Source organism: Strix aluco, chromosome 6 (assembly GCF_031877795.1).
Source record: "Strix aluco isolate bStrAlu1 chromosome 6, bStrAlu1.hap1, whole genome shotgun sequence".
NCBI lineage: Eukaryota > Metazoa > Chordata > Aves > Strigiformes > Strigidae > Strix > Strix aluco.
This window is the reverse complement of record NC_133936.1, coordinates 43171167-43191719: the sequence shown is the minus strand read 5'-3', so window position 1 is coordinate 43191719 and position 20553 is coordinate 43171167. Positions and strand designations below refer to the sequence as shown.

At 43.0% G+C, this 20553-nt stretch overlaps 1 protein-coding gene across 4 annotated transcripts in view; it reads left to right on the top strand.

The window, feature by feature from the left end:
• Nucleotides 1-20553, top strand: part of HDAC4 (histone deacetylase 4) — a 270626-nt gene that overhangs the window by 169549 nt on the left and 80524 nt on the right. For all 4 annotated transcript variants that reach the window (XM_074829852.1, XM_074829853.1, XM_074829850.1 and 1 more), the window contains exons 7-9: nucleotides 1439-1560; nucleotides 14520-14651; nucleotides 17595-17707. In XM_074829852.1, coding sequence (XP_074685953.1) covers nucleotides 1439-1560; nucleotides 14520-14651; nucleotides 17595-17707 — 367 coding nt within the window. The remainder of the gene's footprint in view (nucleotides 1-1438; nucleotides 1561-14519; nucleotides 14652-17594; nucleotides 17708-20553) is intronic.

Here is a 20553-nt window from a genome sequence, read left to right as displayed (position 1 = left end):
AGTACACGATGTGCGCAAATGCTGATGAAAAATACAACTGTGTAAGAGCCTGAAAAATTATTCTGCCTATATGTACAGAGGGGTTTGGAATATAAAGGGGGGAGGATTAGGAAGCCACAGTGAATGACGCTGCTTGGTAAGAACTGTGGGTATAGAAAATCTTGATGTAGATGTTCAAATAAACTTTTCAGAGGTTTTTGGTAGCAAAATCATGTAGAAAATTCGATGTGTTTTCCTGACGTTTTGTTAGCCCCTTATTTTTGGAAGGGTATGACTTGTAGTGGAATTGATGTATCTCACCAAACAGCCTACTTCTGATTTGAGCTTTCAAAACGTACTGCTTAAGGAATTGGATGAATTGGTGTAATTTTCAACTGGGAATGGCTCATTTTGTTTCCTTAAGGAACCTTTTGTAGGGGAATATTTTTAACCAAGGTCTCCAAGAATGCCTGGTTATTAGGCAATGTAAAATTCCAAATATTCATTTCTTTTGACGAAGTTGTCCCATATTGTTTAGCATCTTGAGAAGTAATACAGGGTTTAAATTCTGTTTAAGCTTAAAATGTAAATTTTTGTTGATAGCTGTGTGGCTGTCACCTGTGTGGCTAAACAGTCATTCTGTTGATGTAGCTACTCTGCTAACGTGCAGAGTCTGGAGGCTTCCTGAAGTCTGTACTGATCGGGCTTGGTAGAGCTCCCGAGTAACGGCAGAGCTGGGCACATGTCATTAAGCAGGAAAGATGCAGCCAACAAACTGGTAGGAGGCTTAGAAAACTCATTCATTATTTAATATCCTTAGCAAACAGACTGTAATTTACTTCCAGCAGCCTGCTCAAACAAAGCTATAAATTATCAGCTTCGAGAAGTTAAACTGGAAAGGTGTTGAGTACTTTGGCCCTATCTCTGCAAAGTACTTGTGTCGGGAGGCAGAGAAGCAAAAGGCAGAAGACCACCTATGCAGCATGGCTGCTGTTAGCCAGTTTAAACGTGTGGCACCTAATGTGTTCGTCGTTCAGTTTTGTTTCATCATTAGACTTTTGTCTCCTATGTCTGGATTTTATTCAGTGAAGGGAAGTTGTTCGTTTGTGCTATGGTTGAGGGGAGTAATGACACCCATGCTTGGCTTCAAGGGTATGATTTATCAAAACCCAGCCCAAGTATGTGTTTAAAATTATATTCGTGGTTAAATACCTTCATGAGTTGAGCCATGCTCCACAGGGTAATTCTTATACTGACAATTAAGCATATGTTTAGTTACCTCCCTGTATATTAGACTTCAGTGTCTTTTTAGTATGAGTGCCTAGGAGGAGAAGGCTAGTACCAAGATCTTTTCCTTTGCACTGATCACTGATAACAGACGAGGCGAAGCTGCACTTGTTCCCTTTGTGTGTCGCTGGTGTAAAGCTTCTCCATTCTCTTTCTCTTTCCTTCTGTGCAGGAAGACGCAGCACAGCTCTCTGGACCAGAGCTCCCCACCCCAAAGTGGCGTATCCGGCACCTACAATCACCCTGTACTGGGGATGTATGATTCCAAAGATGACTTCCCACTCAGAAAAACAGGTAGCGCTCACGTTAATTTTCTGTGTCGCCTGCTGTCTTTGCTGTGACACTTGGTCCTTTTTTTTTTTTTTTGAAAGGGTACGTTACCAAAAAGCTGTATTTCATGATTTATTTAACAAGTACTTACTCTCCGTCCTGCTCCCCCTTCATCTGTCACTGTACGTGCAGTGTTAGAGGGAGGCTGGAGTTGCTTTGGGTGTGCAAACTTGAAGAGCTGCAGGCAGGAGACAGCGGAGTTGTGTGTCAAAGTTTGTGAGATGTTTTCACAGAGTCAAAGCTAATACAGAGATCTGGGTGTCTGAAGTCAAAGTATGTTTTGCTGAGTGAGAAAAGTACCAAGAAAAGTTCATTTCTTCTGGGATTTGCATTTTATATACAAGTTTATACTTAAAATAAATAAAAATGTTTCTGCCAGTCAAAGCGTCGGGACTTCCTGCAAGGGTTTTCGTTCACACCTAGACAGTTATTTCTCAGTTAGGTTTTTCCCTGCACGGTGGCTAAGCAGGTCAGTTATTTCTCAACTATATATTATGTAAACCAGGTTGCTTTGGTTGGCTGTGGTCCTCAGCTCCATATCACATGCCTAAGCCAACACAGCCTCAGCTTCTAACCTGGCCAGCTCGTGATCCTCGGCTGCTTCCTTTGGGGAACAGCTGAGCTTCGATGAGCTCGTCCTGATTCGGGGAGCAATGCTGCTCACGTGGGTGGTGCAGACAGTGCTACGTGGTGGGAATCACTTCAGAAGACGAAAAAAACTTTTCTGAAAAGACGGAGTGGAGGTAAGAGGAAAGCAGGGGTTTGATTGAGCTACGTACCTTCTGCAGGTGCTGCCTAGCTATTTCTCAGGTACGCTTTGTGGATCTTCAAACGTGGAGGGATGAGCACAGGTAGTCAAAAAGTATGTCGTCCTTGCAATAAGGGATGATGACAGTGTGTTAACCAAATCCCTCTATGGATTTACTAGTCTTTGCTCTAAATCAGTTCCGAAGAGCTGGCAGCCCCTTCTTTTCCTTCTGGGAGGGGTGTAGGTGCTCTCATGGCACTTCTTCTCCTAATAGTTAGAAGTAGAGCAGGTCTTAGGTGCAGTGAATGGTGTAACACAATTCTTGTTACCTTTGTAAACTTCTTTTTTTTCTTCTTTCATTAGCTGATGAGAAAAAAATACACTTCCACACTGTTGTCTTGTTCCTTCTGCCTCCTAGCTCTGTGCATTAAAAGACCTTTTTGGGAACTTCTCATTCTGGACCATAACACCTGGCCTGCTGGATGGATTCCCATCTGCAGGGCAGTAGACTGTCTTCCTCCTCAGCAGGCATGATGGGTTGGTGACAAACACTTCAGCTGCACCAGGAGTCAATCGAAAATTGGCAAGCTCTCTCCAGGAGATGTTTTTTTTTTCCCAGGCACACCCTGTACCTTTGGTGGTGGTAGTTTTGACTGTGCCCTTTCTGGAGGACTCCAAAAGCAGAGCTTAGAAAACTGGATTTGCTGAAGGGTAGGGCATCCTTTAATCTCCACTTCTAGATAATGAAAGACCAAACACCCCATTAGATTTGCTGTCCCAGGCACTGCCAACACAGCAGCAAGCGATGCTGCCTGGGCTTCGGGACTTTGCCTTTCGCAGGAGAGGTGAGCGCTGGTGGAGGACAGCCCTCAGAGACTTCCTTCAGCTCTAAAGCCGGTGAAGCAAAGATGTGCTTGGCGTACACATCTGCCTGAGAGGAAAAATGCAAGCCCAGGCTGCTAGCAGCCATTGCTGCTCTTCTCTTCTGCTGAAGGCTCCTCTGGGAAACTGCAGCGTTTCCACACAGGGAGGCATCCCTTGCCACCGTACCTATCACTTAAGGCCTGTAGACAGTGTGATTCTGAGAGATTTTTAGCCCTTTCCTATACCTTGTGAAACTAGGTGATCCATTTCTGATGTGTTAGCATCCCCACAGCATAAATGGGCTTCGACGTGCTCCAAAACGTCCCTTGCTCATCGCTTCAGGGGACCTTCCTTGTGAGATTGAGTTTGAGGATCAGTCGCCCTTCTTGGTGCCAGTGTTACGGGAGGGGATTTCTGCAGGAGAAGGGAAAGCATCCGCACATCTCAGCCCTTTGCTGCTTCCCAGACTGAGCTCTCAATAAGACTCTGTCTGAATAAAAGCCCTGTCAGACAGGGTGAATTAAGGATGATAAATGTATCTAATCACATTATTAAAAATGGAAGCAACCAAAATCATTGTTGTTTTAAAACAGGAAGATGTTGAGCTGATTTTGTTTTTCCAGAATGCTGATGCTTGTTCTTTTTGGGCACTAGCATTAATCTTTTGGGGACTGGTCTGTGATACAAATGAGTTCACTTGTAAGGTTCAGGGGAGAATTTTTTTCTGTTGTTTTCTTTTATTTTCCTTTCAACGCAACAGCACGTCAGTCTCTGGCATAGCAATATCCTGCAGAAATCCCATTGCCAAGAATGTTAAGTTGCTTGGAGAAGAAAGGCTTCTGAACAGTCTGGTGTAAACAAAAGGCAGGGAAGGCTGGAGCCCATCCTAAATAAAGTTCTTTATTACGGGTGAGCTTTTCAGATTTTTGGCACCAGACAAAACTCTGGCTTTGTGTCGGTAATTTAAAACCGCCATGTCGTGTAGTCCAATTTTATTAAATTTGATTAAATATTTGCAGTTCAAATAACAGAGTCCATCACAATACAGTTCTGATTACCAGGGCTGGAATCTGACCAATACCATCATTAGGAATAGGGTGACTTAGGGGGCTGCAGGAAGGCAGTTTGAGTGATCATTTCTTCTAGGGTGCGTTTTCAGAGCTGGCAGCCTGTCCTGCATGTTGAGAAATTTTTAGGAAGAATAAATACGTCATTGCGCTGGGTTTTAAAAATACTACCTTTTTTTACTGTTATTTAAAGCATCATGATGTGGTCACAGGTTATCCCTCTGTGCACACTTGGAGATAACTTGCTAGCCTAAAACCCAAGTGTGAATGTTGTGAGAGAGACCCCGTGAACTCGCTTTGGTAGAAGATGTGTGCGTGAATGTTGTCTTAAAAGTGCTTGAAAACATTCAGCATGGGAAACAGTCAATGCTTGCAATGCACTCCTAATGCATCCTGTCCCCTGAAATCCTACCCTGTCTGATTTGTTTTACTAAATTATGTTCCAGTTTCTTGGCCATTTGGTTTCTGCATGAAATTGTTTTCCTGTCAGGCTGCTGGCTGGTGCAGTTACTAATTGCTTGAATCCTGTTCTTAGCCTGGCTGTGGGATGCACTTCACTCAGTTCCCTCTATCTAAACAATTTGGGGCTCTTCCTTTTTTTTTAACTGAACTAAGAACAGTTTGGTTGGTGCTGCTCGTGCTTTTGCTGATAAGTAACTGGATTAGCACAAGGATTTTTATTTCCCCTTTTGTGGAGTTTCCTTTATTGTATGTCCATTATCCTTAGTATATGCATTCTGTCCACACCTGTCGAGAGGGGAAATAAAAATATATTTTAAAAATTTTTTAAAAATATAATAATAGAGGGGAATAAGTGACCTTTACTGCCCCCAGATCAAGGTTGGTGTGTTCCAAATTTAATGAAGCTTCATTACGTGCTGTACTGGGACCCTCTAAGAAAAATCTCTGGAGGATCCTTTCAGAGTGATTTTAGTCTGGGTTGGGGCTGTCTTTTGTTGCCTGTTTTGATAACCCCACGAATTGTTTGTCAACAGTTTTCTTGGAGCTGCTGAAGTTATTTTTAACATAGCTTTTCAGTTTTGCATTTCTAAGGAATATGGTGTCCTCATTTTCTCCCCAGGAACAAGGTTGTTCATGGCAGTCCCTGCTTTCTGAAAATTGAGCAGTGGACATATTAAAACGTGCTGTTAATTAGAAAGCTGACACAGCCGTCATCACTGAAATTTGTAAAAAGAGAATTATTTAACATTTTAACGTGCTTTTCCTCTTCCTTACGTAGGGTTTTTTGTTTGGTTTTGGGGTTTTTTTCACATCCTGAGCATGGCTGGACCATGTCCTGTCAGACACTAGCTTTTCCACTTACTCCTGCATAGAAGTAGGGTAAGGATTCCTTGTGTTCACTGGGACTTGACAGCCAATCAGGATTTCTAATGAAAGCCACAGCATTTCAATTAGTTGTCGTTAAAATCAGGAGAAGTTTTGCCAAATTCAGCACCTGCTAGACTTGCCTGGCCAACACGCATTCAGCTCACTAGGATGCACGACCTGGAAACATTTCCCTGTATCTATATTTAAACCTGACCCCAGAGTGAGAAAAACAGCTCATTTCTTTTGAAGTACTCATAAAAGATCTTCTCCAAAGTCGTACGTGTAAAAATGGCTGCGTCTGTAGGACCCGTGAGGGTTGTGAAGCAGGCTCAGATCTTGTCATAGTTTTGCTCCTGCTGTTGGATAAATCAAACCTTTCCCAAGACAGCTGCTCTCCTTCGACCCTCCTTGTGCCCGCACGAAGGGATCTGTGCCTTTGCTGCTGCTTAATTCCCCTGCCTTGGGCTGGCTGCTGGTCTTTAAACCTTTCTCCTGAGAGATCTGTCAGCGGAGGTGGGATTTTTGACAAAACTGATGTTACCAAAAATGCGCAATTGTTTCACTTTGTCCTTTTTTAATTTGTGCTTCTCGACCCTCTGGTGTTTGCCAAACCGCTGTGGTTCGTTGGGCACAAGATGTCCTCCTGCATCCTTCAAGAGCAGCGGGTGGCTGGTTTTTGGTGTCTTTGGCTCAGTTCCTGGGGGTACTTGGCCCACGGCTGCTGCATCCACGGTCACTGTTTTGTGAAGCATCACTGAGGCTCTGGGTCCTGGCTTTTTTCTTTACCTCCAGTATCACAGCTGGCTGCACTGGAGGGGAGAAGATCAGAAGGATGTTGATGGGCATGAAGATTTTAAGGAGGCGAAGGATTCCTGTGGTTCCAAATATGTTTTCACTGCAGAGCTGTGGGATAGCATCTCAGGGTGTGAGTTTCCACTATTTCCAAAGCTAGACTGAATTGAATGCCAGACTGGGAGTTTACAAAGACATCTTTGGCGAATATGTGTCTCTGAATTTCCTGCCTAGATAGTAAATGAGTGCATGCGTGCGTGTGGTACGTACCTGGGGAGAAAGGACAAGTAGAAAGTGTCACAGACCCCTCTTTCAGCATCTTTTCTCTGGGGACCAGGGAAGAACAAGTACTCTACCCAAAAGCCTCCCATCCCAGAAACGTCTTTTGCCTTCGACACAAGTCATGACGGAAGAAGAAGGGCTGGTTATAGGTCAAGTACTGTGTCTTAGGGCTTGTGGTAAAGGCAAAAAACCCTGTCCTCAACCTTCACAGCCCACACAGTTAAGAACTAGCAGGAAAGGTCCAAGGAGAGGTTTTTAGCTTGGCATTGTCAACCCACAGCTTATGCACCCCTTTGCTGCAGTGACTTCTCTCAGGGAGTAAAGGAATGCAACGAAATGAAGACATCTCCTCCTGCTTGTCTGTATGTGGTGCAAACGGGCAGAATCCAGCCCATCTGCCACTTGGAGGGCTGCCCTGGCCAGTGGTTTTCCTGAATTTCACCACTATTTGGGACCTACTGCAGCAGGAATCTGACAAATACGTCACCCATGCTGATGGTCCCAGCAACCGCTACAGTTTCCAGCTCACCAACCTGCTAAAAGGAGAAGGTTGATGTTGTTGTTCTGGCTGTATCAAACATGAGTGGATTGGGAATGATGACTTCTTCTAAGCCCCAGCTTGCACTTAGGTGGGTGATGGTGAGATGTACCTAGGCTGCAGGGTCCCGATCCCTTGCTGCCCATCCAGAGCTGGCCATGAAACAGGCAGCATGGTCCTTCCCTGCCTGCATGTCCCTGCCAGGCACCACAAATCAGTGCTTGTGCACAGTGTATGCTCCCTGGCTTACAGTGGGGAGCCCACGGGCTGGCACTGTCTCCCATTTTCTAATATTCTTCTTTTTCCATGCAAAAGAGAGGAGCCTGAGAGAGGAAAAGCATCCAGCATCCTGTGATGTTGTTGGTTTCCTCACAGTATTGCAGAAACACAAGTTGTTTGAGTGTTATTTGCAACCAAGCAGGTGAAATTGTTCTGAACTTCTTGCATTTGAAAGAAAGAAAAGGGAAAATGAAAGGATTTGTCAATAATTAAAATGCTGTATTTCTCAAGAAAGGCATAATACCTCTCTGAGTTGGTTCTGATTATTGGAATGTTTTAAATGGTTTGTTTTATGACAAAGATTGTTTAGAGGAAAATAGAGTAGGCTGAAATCCTGGTGTAGCGTGGGAGTATAATTTAGAGAAAATCTTTGAGCTTTGTACGGCATGGAGTGTCACTCAACTTGGAGAGCATCTTTGCTTTCCCACCCACGTTGTCCTTCCAGCTGATGTGGTCGGAGGTCTGGCTTCCCTGGGCAGCTCGCTGTGTCCCAGGGACCCACGCACTGCCTCGGGGTGTGCTCTGTGAAGAGGAGGCACTGACCTGCGTGAGAAATCCCTATTGGTATAAATGGCCTTTCCTGCTCCAGGTGGAGGACGTCAGTCTCTCTCATCCAAAAATAACTTTATTAAACACAAAAATTACTTTATTATTGTGATGCTACAGGATAGCTCTTCAGACCAGCCTGTCGACATTTCAGAGAGCAGCAACAAACCAAAGTGCAGTTGGAGGGACCAGCAAATGCTTGCTTTAGTCCCTCTATTTCTTCTGGCAATTGCAGCTATATGCACGCTGGGGAAATCTTTGCTCCTGTGTTTTTTGGCACCAGAGGCTATGACCTGTGTTCCATGGGTGCTCCTCTAATGTTGAGGTTTGCCTAGAGGCAAAAGGAGGGCACACCCCCTTTCCTCGCTCAGGGCTCTGATAAAGCAGGTGCACTTTTGACATGAGAGCGGGGAATCCATGAGGAAAAAGCATCTCTTCCCATCAGTACTGTCAGTGGTGCATTGAAGGAGAAACCTCTTTCGGTAGAAGACCAAAGTCTTCTGGTTTAGTGTCCCCTTTGAGGAGCAGGGGCTCCAGGAGGCCCAGGACCTAGTCCTCAATCATTCAGTGAACCTGCCCTTCTCCTTCTTGGCCCTCTCAGCTCCATCTCTGCTTCACAGGCACTCCCAGGAGCGTGCATGATTTCACCTCTATGTGTGCATATATATATATATATATTTATATATATGTTTATATATATGGTTTGTTCCAGCCAGTGCTGAGATGCTTGGCCTCTGGGCCACTGCATCTAGCAGAAATTAAATTCAGGTCTGATCTAGGAGAGCATGACAGGTGTGTGCCTGTCCTCTGTGGGTCAGCTTTGACCACAAGCACCACATGAACAGCATCCAGAGTGGTAACTTGGAGTGATTTCTCCAAACTGAAACACAACAGCTGAGCTCTAAGGAAACTGCATCACTCGAGCCATGTTCCACAGGCTTCTCAATGCACTGTTTCCCCTCTCCTGACCCTCAGCGGTTTGCGACCGTGTGTGACAACGTGAGATTGATTTACTGGGTTTATGTTGCTCTCTTACAGTTCCTTGGAAGAGCACCCAGAGCAGGAGGAGGCTGGAGGTAGGGCAGGTTGCTTCTTCCCATGGGAGCAGCCCAGCATCAGGCAAGGGCAGGGGAGATGCTTGTGGGACGTGTCAAGGAGAAGGGAAGAAAGGCAAACTGCACAGGGCTGGCAGGACAGGGCATGGATGTGGTCATCATGGCTGTAGCAGGAAGGTTTCTAGGTACAGAACAGATTGCAGCTCAAAAACAAGTGCTTGGTTGGTCCGTGAGGCTCTTGATGAAGGGTGGAGGGGACACCACCATGCGTGTTTTGACCCACCTTACTTTAAGTTACATTTCAGTAAAGGTCAGCACAGTTCTTGAGTTTAAAATGCCTGTAGGGTTTTTTTGGGAGAAGCTCACTTTAATGTAAGATTGTCCCCAAAAAGTTGTGGCCACCTTGGGTCGCTCGCTGGGGTCTCCCTGGTTTTATAGCTGCTCCCTGCCCTCACGTTCAGGCAGCCGGTAGCTCCCTCTGCTACAGGCACTGCAGCTTTTTGGTTAATATCAGAAATTGCGTGTTTTTCTCTTACCTTCTACACAGCTCAGTGCTGGTTTAAACACTTTCTTGGAGAAACTCGCTTGGAGGATCTCATTCTCTCCTTTCTATTCCTTGTCCCTTTCCACATGTCTCTTATCTTTCCTCTCAGATAATACTTTGAACGGTGCAAAGCTGCTGTTTTTATTTAGACTTTGGAAAGGGAAAGCAGAGACAAGATGTGGCATTTCCACGTGTTTATTTTTCTAGTCCACTTTTGGCTATTCACAGCGGAAACCTTCCTGGTGCTCCATTATGCTGCGATTTTGTGTGGTTTTTTAGTCAGGCCAAGTAAATGATAGTGAAGCTGTAAAAAGTGTCAACGTTATATGCTCGGTTTAATGGGTGTTAAAGCCTTCTTTCTGCTGCTGAGATGCTGCGACTACTAAACTTCAGCATGAAAAGTGCCAAATATTGACCTTTAATAAGGTTTCATTTTAAGGACACAGTACTTCCATAAACAGCCCTTCCACAGAGCTCTTACACAGTCCTCATGCCAGCACAGAGTTAGGAGAAAAGGAAGAAAACCCAACAAATATCTTTATCTGTCCCTTTCTAATCATGTATGTTCCCAGATGTAGTATTCCAGGTGATGCCATCCAGCATGGTACCAAGATCATGAAAAATAGTTTGTTTCAGCAGAAGAGCAGGCTGGCTCGTTTTCTTTCTTGTTTTATTTTCTAGTTTGGGAATTTTCTGCTGCCACTTTTGCCCTGTGGTACCTGTCTCCCTTAGGTACATTTGTGGGACGCTATTCTTCTTGTCCCCCTCTATGCTGATGCCTGAAAGTATTGAAAATCAAGAACGTTGGCTCGCTTGGGCTTCAGAGCGATAACGGTGAAATGATTTTCAATCTTTTTGTTTGTACCAAAGGTGAACTTTGCTGTGTCCAGCGTTACCAGGTCCTCCTGACTACGTAGGTCACGATCCATGATTTTTGGAGAGGAGAGACCACACCGTGCATGCAAAGGAGCAGTAATGAAGGTCTGGGATAGACCCAGCCAGGGAGCAAAGAAGCCGCAGAGTGGGGAGCAAATGCTTAATTGCAGAACGTGTGGTCTCTCCTGCTTAAGCAGAATAAAAATTTATCTTTTTTAAAATCTTGGGTTATGCAAAAGACTAGTTTCAGACAGCTGTCTCTCTCCCTCTCCTATGTTTACCCGTGGGGTGACCTGGATGTCTAAAGGGAGACAAGGTAATTGTGTTGGCCTTTGCCTGGCTGGTGAGGCTCAGTATGGAGCTTAAAAATAATAGTAAAAGAACAACAGCCCTCCTCAGTCCGCAGCTGCCGAAAAGTAAGATGTGCAAAGACTGGGATTGGGGTTTTCATGGTTTTCATGGTGCATTGTTTGTGGTTTTTTTTATAAATGTAGATGGGTAATGGGAACAGGGCAAACACTGCCCCGGACTTTGTGTTGTTTGACTTACATAGACTTAATGTCAGATTAGTTCAGCAGCTTAGTGGATGCAATTCTAGGAAGAAAACAATGAGAATGACATAAATGTTGAAGAATTGGATTACATGGGTCCTGCTGCAATAAATGACGTATAAGAAGGGTAACTTGGGCTTGAGCCTGTGAAAACTAGGGAAGCTTTTGGCTTATGTTCTAGTTATTAATTTACTTGGAGGAAAACAAAATATTCTTTGTATAAATCCTTATTATAGGCCAAATTAAATATGTCACTACTGAAGAAATCCCACTGGCTTTGTGGAAGCTGACTCAGACTTGGACATGGGCTTCATTTGTTTGCTAAACAGGAATCAAACTAATTTTTCGATAACTTTAGGGCATTTGTTTAAAAGACTTCACCTTAAGATGTAGAAAGCTACTAAGTTTTGTAATTTAGTCTTCAGTTCTCTTAAGCTTACACTAGTTAGCAGTGATGGGGAGCAAGGCTTTGGGCATGTTGCCTGACAGGGTGAATATCAGGAGGTTTTCAGTGGTGTTGGTGTTCCCTAAAGAACACTGAACCTGTCTGGTATTGATAGTTAGGTGTTGCTTAAATTCCTATTTTATCCTTTTGAGGGACAGCTCTCTTCAGCTTAAATATATTTTTTATTTAAAAACATCTGAATAAGCTTAAAGTATTTTGAGTTTTGGAAATGCCTCTGTGGAAAGCTACATATTTTATTATAAATTATGCTATATGTAAATTCTTTGAATTTGAGACTGTTTTGCGCTGCCTGTGCTGAATTTTAATTCACCTACTTTGGGCTATATAGCACCCAATTAAATGCATGTAGGGATTATGCTCTCTGAGGTCTCGATGACATGTTAGATTTGGGATTATATCTGGGGGATAAATGGAACAAAATCAGAGTGAACTAAACCAATGTGGTTCTTTAAATAGACTGTTTGCTGTTTCAAAACTAAGCCCTCCAGCTGAGGAAGCGAAGGAGAAATATATGGCATAGTTTTGCCTGAAAATAGTTTTGTCTGACGAATTAGAATACACTGCTTTTGCCATAACTTATTCTCGAGGTGTTTTCTCTTTTAAGGCTGTGATTTTCTATGCTCATTCCCTTCCTGGTACATGGAAGGATGTTTTTATTGTGGCTTTACGTATGGGATCTATATGGTCATGTTGGGTAATCTGTGACCCTAGTTCTTTTTTCCCTGCCATTTTTAAGGTGTTTCTAACCAATTCATTCTCTGTATTTGAAAGCTGCACAATTACTTGTCTGTTCCCCACAGAAAACATACTTCAGATGAACACCATGCGGGGTATAAATTGCGTATGAATAAAATTTGTGCTGAAATACAGTTTTTATTGTCATGTTTTTCTTTGTCAGAAGACAGATCCTTTCAACAGCTGTGGCATAGGCTTGTATTTCATTTGTTGTTTGGCAGTGCAAATGTATCTAAAATGGATGTATCGGCATCTTGCTGTGACATGTTCCCATTTGTTCTTTAAAGTCTTGACCGGAGCTTCAAGACAGTTACTAGTAGTCAGTATTTGGAACAAATAAAAGCTGTGAATTAAAGGATGTGGGATGAGGTACCAAATGTTCGCATGCCCAAAGACTACTTTTAAAATAATGTCAACTTCTGTTTTGAAAAGAACTTTATCAAGTAGCTGGTTAGAGCGTACGCTTGTGTTTTGCCTAGCCCACCCTTCTGATATTGCCCTCCGAGCAAATGACAGATTTGCATTCAGTCCCCTGCCATTTTATATGCAAATGCCCTATAAGATGATTTCTGCTTTGCTAATGCACTTCATACTGCATTTCAAGCATCATCTTAAGGAGTCTGACGCTTTTTTTTTTAGTGCTCCCTTTATCTCTTGCTGGCATTTTTCTGTCCAAAACATTCATGAAAAGCTTTTATTTTTTTCCCCCCCTCCCAAAAGTTTCATCAAAGAACTGTTTTGATGGCTTAACTTCAAGCATTTGATCTTGAATTCATCAGCCTTCTGATTTTTTAGCCCTGCAATTAACATTGTCAGGTTTGATCTTTTACATGACCCGGTGGTCAAAGCCAACTGTAGGGAAATATATTTGTAGCCAGACGTAGTTAATTCAAATCAGTTTGTAAACCCTATTTTCATTTTTCTAAAGAAGTGTAGATTATTGGCCCTGGAGTGTAGGGAGCAGAGTGTATCGGTACTTAATGGTGAGAGCACAGGATTTGCTGGTTCAAAGGGATTAAGCTGCAGAGTTGTTAAGAGTCTGAGGAAGGGAAAAGATACGGCCAGTTCACAAATCTTGTAACTGTCAGGAGCCCTCAAGCGCCAAAGCAGATATTTCATGTATACTCAAGAGATCAGAAAGTTTACAGAGAAAATCATCTTGCAGAAGGAATCTTGACTTAAGGCTTCATTACCTTTATAAAAACTTGATAAGCTGTGCTGTGCAAACGTGTGCAGTGTTGCCAGCTGTCATTAACCCGGAGGCATTAGGGGTTCCCAGGAGCTCTGCTTTGACTTTTGGACAAATGAAATCTCAGGATTTGGGTACAGCAGAAGTTTTAAGATAGTCTCTCAAAAGGATGATGTACGCAAAGCAAGTCAGACTGTGGTCTCGGGAAATACATGCACACCTACCCTTGGCAGTCGTGAATTTTTGAAGTATTTGATGTGTTTTTAGATATGGTTTAACTTTGTGGCTGGGATGACGTAACCAAGTTGCTCCCCAAATAAACAAACCTTCTCCTCCCTGGCGCTGGCTTTGGCCTTGGCCACACTCTCATGCCCTTTTTCTTAAGTTGATACTGGCTTCAGTTGACACAGGCTTCTCTGACTCCAAGGTGAGTTGCTTCAGGGAGGTGAACCAGCAGAAAAACATTCACCTGTTTTGGTTGTGGGGTTTGATTCTCGTATTTTCTTTCCCCCTCTTCTGACGTATCTCCCTAAGCCAGCTCACCATGGGGTCGGATGACTCCAAGGGTGTGGAGCTGCCCATTTCAGCAGATAGCGTCTCAGCCCCACGGTGATGCTCCACACTGACCAAACATCTCAGTTGTCTCACCAATTTGTGTATTGATTTTTCTGATCCCATGAGTGAGGTTTACCGCTGGCTTGGAAGCAAGTTGGGCAGAGGTGGGAAACTAGGGGATGTGAATGATGCTCTCTGCAGGAGTCTGAATGAGTTCACAGCAGGTTGTAAGTCTGCGTCTTCATTTGAAACAAGAGATTGCAGGATGATGATGATTTTTTTCATTAAAATGCTATTGACTTTCATTGCCAGTGAATTCGGATATCGCATAGGCTGGCACCTGTTCATTACATTAAGAAATCTTTGTTCCAGATATGTGCTATCAAATGACTAATTTCATTTAGGCTTCTGCAAATGCTGAACTGCAACCCAGCCTTTGCGTTGAGTAAAAAACTACCGACATAATATTAACCAAGACACTGTTGTTCTTTTCCTTTTTCTATTCAGCGTCTGAACCCAATCTGAAGTTACGATCCAGACTAAAACAAAAAGTTGCTGAAAGACGAAGCAGCCCCCTCTTGCGCAGAAAAGATGGTCCGGTGGTTACTGCTCTTAAGAAGCGCCCGCTGGATGTCACAGGTACGTCGGGTAAGCAACAGATCTGTGCCGGCAGCCACATACTCAGTGAGATGTCCCTTTCCAAAATGAATTCTTGCAGCCAGTTGATTGTGCAGTCTGGATCTCTCACGTGCCTCTCAAGGTTGGCAAAACCTGGATGAAGTTGGCAGAATTCAGCGGTGAGTGACGCAGGTGGACATCAGGTCCGTTGGGTACCCATCTATTGAGACAACGTTACCAACTCAATGAGCTTTTTTTGTAATTTTTAAGACATGCACAGACAGATAGAGATATGTCACTAGAGTGCTATTTTTTTTCCCCCAAGCATTTCTATGATCTTCAGCAACAGGTTGTTGAGAAATAAAATTTCTCAGAGGTGATCCTATTAGTATCCATGAGGAGGCCATAATTCATGGCTGTTGTCCTCCAGCAGTAAATGCTTTACAATCCCTGTTTGTTTTAGGCTTTGGGCAGACTGCCATAGTTCCTTGTTAAGTAATTACGCCAAAGTTTTAAAACATGTAAGGCACTTTTTTATATATATAGCTGATATTTCTGACTACTTGACAGTTTCTTGTTGAAAAATAATATTCTTCTGGGAGTAAAGTTTGTAAGGAGGGGTCAGAGTAAAAGTAGATTATATACATTACCATAAAGTTAATTCTTAGCACCATCTAGGGATGCCTCTGTGTAAGTACCACTATGTGACAGCTTTTTCAGACTTGTCTCACTTTAAGGCACGGTGTCATCGTTCAAACAAACTCTAAAAAGTGAGCTCCCTTGAGAGAGCTGGGTGGTTTGGGGAGACCCTGGGGCAGCTATGCACCACCCTGTATCAAAGCCTCTCTGTTTGCAGAGGGTATATATGATTTCAACAGCTAAGCATAATTTATATCGGATCTGAAAATTGAATTCACTCCTCATATATTGCTACATGTCATGCGGCTTTTAGGATAAATCAAGCCCTAATAGCTGACTGTTTGGTCCCAGTAATGCCTTCAGAAATGGCAGTGGAAGCTCCAGCTTCTCCCTGAGCAGGGACTTGGTTCAAGAAACCAGCCTGGAGCCTGGCTAAAAAAATGTCTGAGTTGTTACAGTAAGAGGGAGCTTTTGAATGAAAAATAACTTTTAAAAGAAGTCCCGCTTCAGGGAATAGAAGTTACATCTAATCCCTGAAGAATACATCTCCATAGAGTCACAGGTTGAATGTACCAGGTACATTTCCTATGTCTAGATAGTATGCATGAGATCTAATACGTTGTAGTTAATGACATGGTCCCAGAAAAAGCACTTCTTTTCCATGCAGTCAATACTTTTTCAAAACACCCAGACTCTCCAAAGTTCCTTTCCGTGGAGAAGTTCAGTGTTAGGTGTTAGTCAGTGACGAGCTTTCTTGATAGTGAGATGCCTCCCCAAATGCACAGCCAACAAAAAGCAAAATAAGGTTTCTTTTTTTTTTTTTTTTTTTTTAAAGGAATAATCTCTTTGCTACTTTGCTGGAGGTACTTGCAAGGACCAAAATAACAAAATAGTATGTACAGAATAATGCCACAAAAGAAATAATTTTTTAAAATCCCCCAAATTGTAACAATTGGCTTTTATTTCTACTGGGGCATCCTAGAGCAATTAGGAGACTGCTGCAGCCTGAACCATTGCAGCCGCTGGGAGATTCTTCTGGTGTTGGGCAAATCCTGTGCTTGGGGAGGAGGAAAGTTCAGAAAAAAAGTTTTAATGTTATTTACCTTCCAAAATAAAAGGAGAAACACTGGAAGCTGTGCCATACACCAGGTGAGAAACCTTCCGAGGGAACTTTTCTGACTGTGGCAATTTCATGTGCTGTTTCTGTTCATTATTATTTCTGTCTCATTAATGCGGAGGCTTTGATTTCAGGCTGGTCATCTCCGTGGTTCAGGTTGGTGAGTTCACAGGGAATGTGTTGATAAAATATACAAAGCTGAGAGGATTTTTCGAAGCGTTCAGGTGATAACAGAATTGAGAGATTAACTCTGCCTCGGGTGTTTCCAGTGACAAAGTGTTTTAGTCCCTGAGTGGAGAAGACTTACTGAAAAAAAAAAAAAAGGCAGTGATGTGAAACAGATTTACTGCTTTGGACCCTGTAGAGTTTTGCCTGATTTTTGTAAAATGTGCTCAGCCATGACCACGGCCAGCTGTCCGTCCAGTCCCATCTCAGGCGGCTTTTAAATCTCTTAAAATGATTTAATTTGCCATCCTGGCAAAACATCATCCTTGTGAGTCAGTCCCCAGGCAGTTTTGGGGAGCTCAGTGCTGTGGGAGCTGTTGTGCTGTGTGAAGGGCAGTCCAAGGCAGGTCATGTTTCTGCGAGGACCCAGCACGGTGTGGGCACTTTGCAGGGGACAGGGACATTACATGTGCCCACTTGCCTGCACCAGAAAATCTCAGTGCTGCTGTATAAAAGCAGAGGTCAGCCCTCATGTGTGAGGGCTGCGTGCTGGCGGTGTATTTCCAGTAAATCCAGACGCACCAGAAGCCTGCATGGGAAAATGGCAACGCTGAGATGGTTCCCTGGTTGTTCCAGCGTGAAGTCTGATGCAATATGTGGCAAGAGGGTGTCGTCAGGGTTATAGGTGAAAGAGGGTGAGAAGCACTTCTAGAAAAATGACGCAGGACAATCTTGACATCCTCCAGTTCGGGCTCTTCAAGCCTTCCGTGTCTTTTATTATCTTCCAATTGTATTTCGAGTTATTAATACACTATAAGAGAAATCCCCGTGAGGAGAAGACATAAATATGTTAAGTAGGTACTTGGACAGACCATCTGAAAGTGTTTGTCAGTATTTTAAGAGCCCTGGGAAGATTTATGGGGGAGATGGGGAGGAGGAGGGTTGCTTTCCTCCAAAACAAAACTCGAGGGGTTGTTATCTGTCTAAATACCATCGCGGAGATTGTTTGTAACGCTGAAAGTTGGTTTTGGATGTGTTTTTAGACTCTGCATGCAACAGTGCTCCTGGATCTGGTCCCAGCTCTCCAAACAACAGCTCCAATAACATAAGCGCCGAGAACGGAATTGCAGGATCAGTCACGAGTATTCAAGCAGAGGTACAGAGCCCTTCCTCACTCTGATTTTTAATGCTTGGGCTTCTAATCAGTTTTTGCAGAGTTTTAGGAATTTGAGCGTACAAACCGGTGTGCACCACGCTAAAAAGAAACCCAGATCGTGACTTGGAGCGGACTTTGGCAATTACCTCTCAATCTGGGCTGACAGGATGCATTATCTGTTTATTAAATCTAGTTTGAGCCAGCTCGCAAGCTGCTTGTGGTAACTTGTAGTGGTTTTGTTGTGAGGAGAGAGTAAAAATAAAGTGATTTAACAAGGTAAAGCATGAAGAATGTTTCCTGGTCAAATGCAAGTGTTTTAAAATTTGGGGAATCGTTTCTCATATGTTGTATATAGGATAAATTTGTGGTGTGCAGTAGGTTAGTCTAAATATGGCCAAACCAGAACTGGGTTAAAGGGAACAGATTTAACCTTTTCCTCCCCACCTAGGGATGTGAAAGCTTGGTGCCTGGTGCCATGTGCCAGTTTATAATCCCATAAGCTTTCAGCATCACTTGAGGCATCTGCTGTGGATGTCAAGGACAGGGGTATTGGGCAGAGTAAGCTGGAGTCTAATTCAACACGGCAGCTCCTGTGATCAGGGTTACTGAAACCCACCATTTTCTAAAGGCAGGTAATGGGGTGTGAGCCACGTTAACTGGCTTTCACCATAAGGCTTAGGTGTAGAACACCAGTGTGATTGTGTCATGTCCCTGGTGCGTTTCTTTTTATCCAGCTTACCATTAGCTGTTCTCCCCATGAATATAGCGTCTGTCTGAACATCAGGACTGTAAAAACAGGCTTGTGCTTGTTCTCCCAAAATTGTCATTTAGAGCTGAAAAAGACTTCTTATAGTACAAATGTAAGCCCTTACTGCTTTCTAGTTTTGTACAGATTTTCACTTTATTTTTATTTCTAATGTAGTGTAACAGCATTTAATATAGGCAATATGCCTTCTACTCCACCCTCTCCTCTGCCAAATTATCCAACACATACCTTCATCCACTCCAGTCAGTTGTAGACCTTAACAAGATTTAGACAATTACTGTAAAGATTAAGATGGTGTAAGGTGGAATCTTCCCTTGACACTGGGAGCTGAAGCTGCTCTAAAGAGACATGGCTTTTGAGATGCACGCTGACCATTTAGTCTTTTGGAGCAGACCTGGAAAAAGGGATCTTAAATAGAGCGTTATTGATCGGATTTGCAGAACTGAAGACTGGCTGAGCTGAGGGCACATCTTAGGTACGTTTGTGTTAACCCCAGGAATACTAGCGCTGATCCACGAGCTGTCAATCTTGTCTATACTTAGCAAACTGCAAATCCCCAATTACTGCTGATGGAAAAACTAGCGGATTCTACGATTTCTTGTGATATAAACAGAGCAGGCAGCTTGCCACAAGTCAGAGTTAGCGCATGCAGGTGAATGTGTAGCTGTAACACTCTGCTTAACCATTTTATTTTTCAACTAAACAATCTGAGCTCATCGTCTGTGACTACACCACCAATACCTAGTAAAATGGACAAAGACTATAAGAAAAACTCTTTTCATCAGCTGCTTGCCATGCAGCAATTTTGTAACTTAGGCTGAGGCATGAGCAACGCAGACGATTTGAAAGAAATCCCTGTACTGCCAAAGCCTTTCCCTGAAAGTCATCTTTGCCTCTTTTGCAACTGTGCTGCAGTGGGTAATTCACAGCGATGCCACTGCATGCGAGGAAGGAAGCATGTTCAGCTAGCATTTTATAACAAGAGCAGCATTTGATCCATCATCTCCAAACAACCTGTGCATAAAGGAGGAAGAAAATTTAGTTTTAGTTTCCCTGAAAATGATGTCTGGATTATTTCTCGTCTTTTTATAATTTTTGGAAAACAGGAAAAATATAGCATACAAATGATTGTGCAGTTCCAATTTTAAAACTGCCCAGGACTGTGTTAAGTATATTGGATCGTTGCCATCACAGAACAAATTGAAACATAAATCACTGTGTGATGGCAAACAGAGCGTCGATAACCTGTTGCACAAACTGTTCTCCTCCCAGCATTTCAGGTGTACTTGAATGACTTAGCTAAATGTCCTGGTCCTTTGTGTTTATTTTGGGGGGAAAATGACTCTCCACTTTGTTCCAGCATTTCACATTGTGTGATGCTAGCACATCCATTTGCCTGTATAGGTTCATCTGGGAAAAAATAACCGGGCAAAGCAGGGTTTTGGTTTCTTTAAAATCTTCAATAGAAGTAGTATTACCTGGTAGCTCGAGTGTTGGAGATTTCTTTAATACCAGTTGACCAGGCTTTCTGATGTTCCCACTTTTAAATATTTAGAAATATTTAAATGTTTCGGAGAAAATAATGTTGCCAACTTTAGGTGTTTCATGCTTACCTTCATGTTTTATTTTAAATGAGAAATATGTCTCTTTGCTTCTTAGTTCGCTGGGTCACCTCTTGAACAATTTCAGATATGTTGGAAGATGGTATCTGAGTTCATTATTTAAGTTTCAATCCTTGCTTTCGGTGTGGAAAGACTACAGCTCTGCCTCGTTTTAAAATAGACAATATCTATTTTTAAATACCGTTTTTAAATCAAAAGATTTTTTCCATCTCTGAAAGGTACATGATATTCTTTGCCATTGCAGTTGATACAAGACTATAAAAAGTACTTGACTATAGATGAAAATTGTACATGCTGAAATTGTTCTCTTCTGTGCAATTCAAAAAATGTTTGTGTACAACCCATAGATGGGATCTGTATATTTAAAGTGATGATAATGCTGCTAAATACCATTCGCTGATAGCGTCAAGCTGCTGCGTTTTTCTCTTCGCCGTTTTTAAAACAAATCCCCAGGAAGT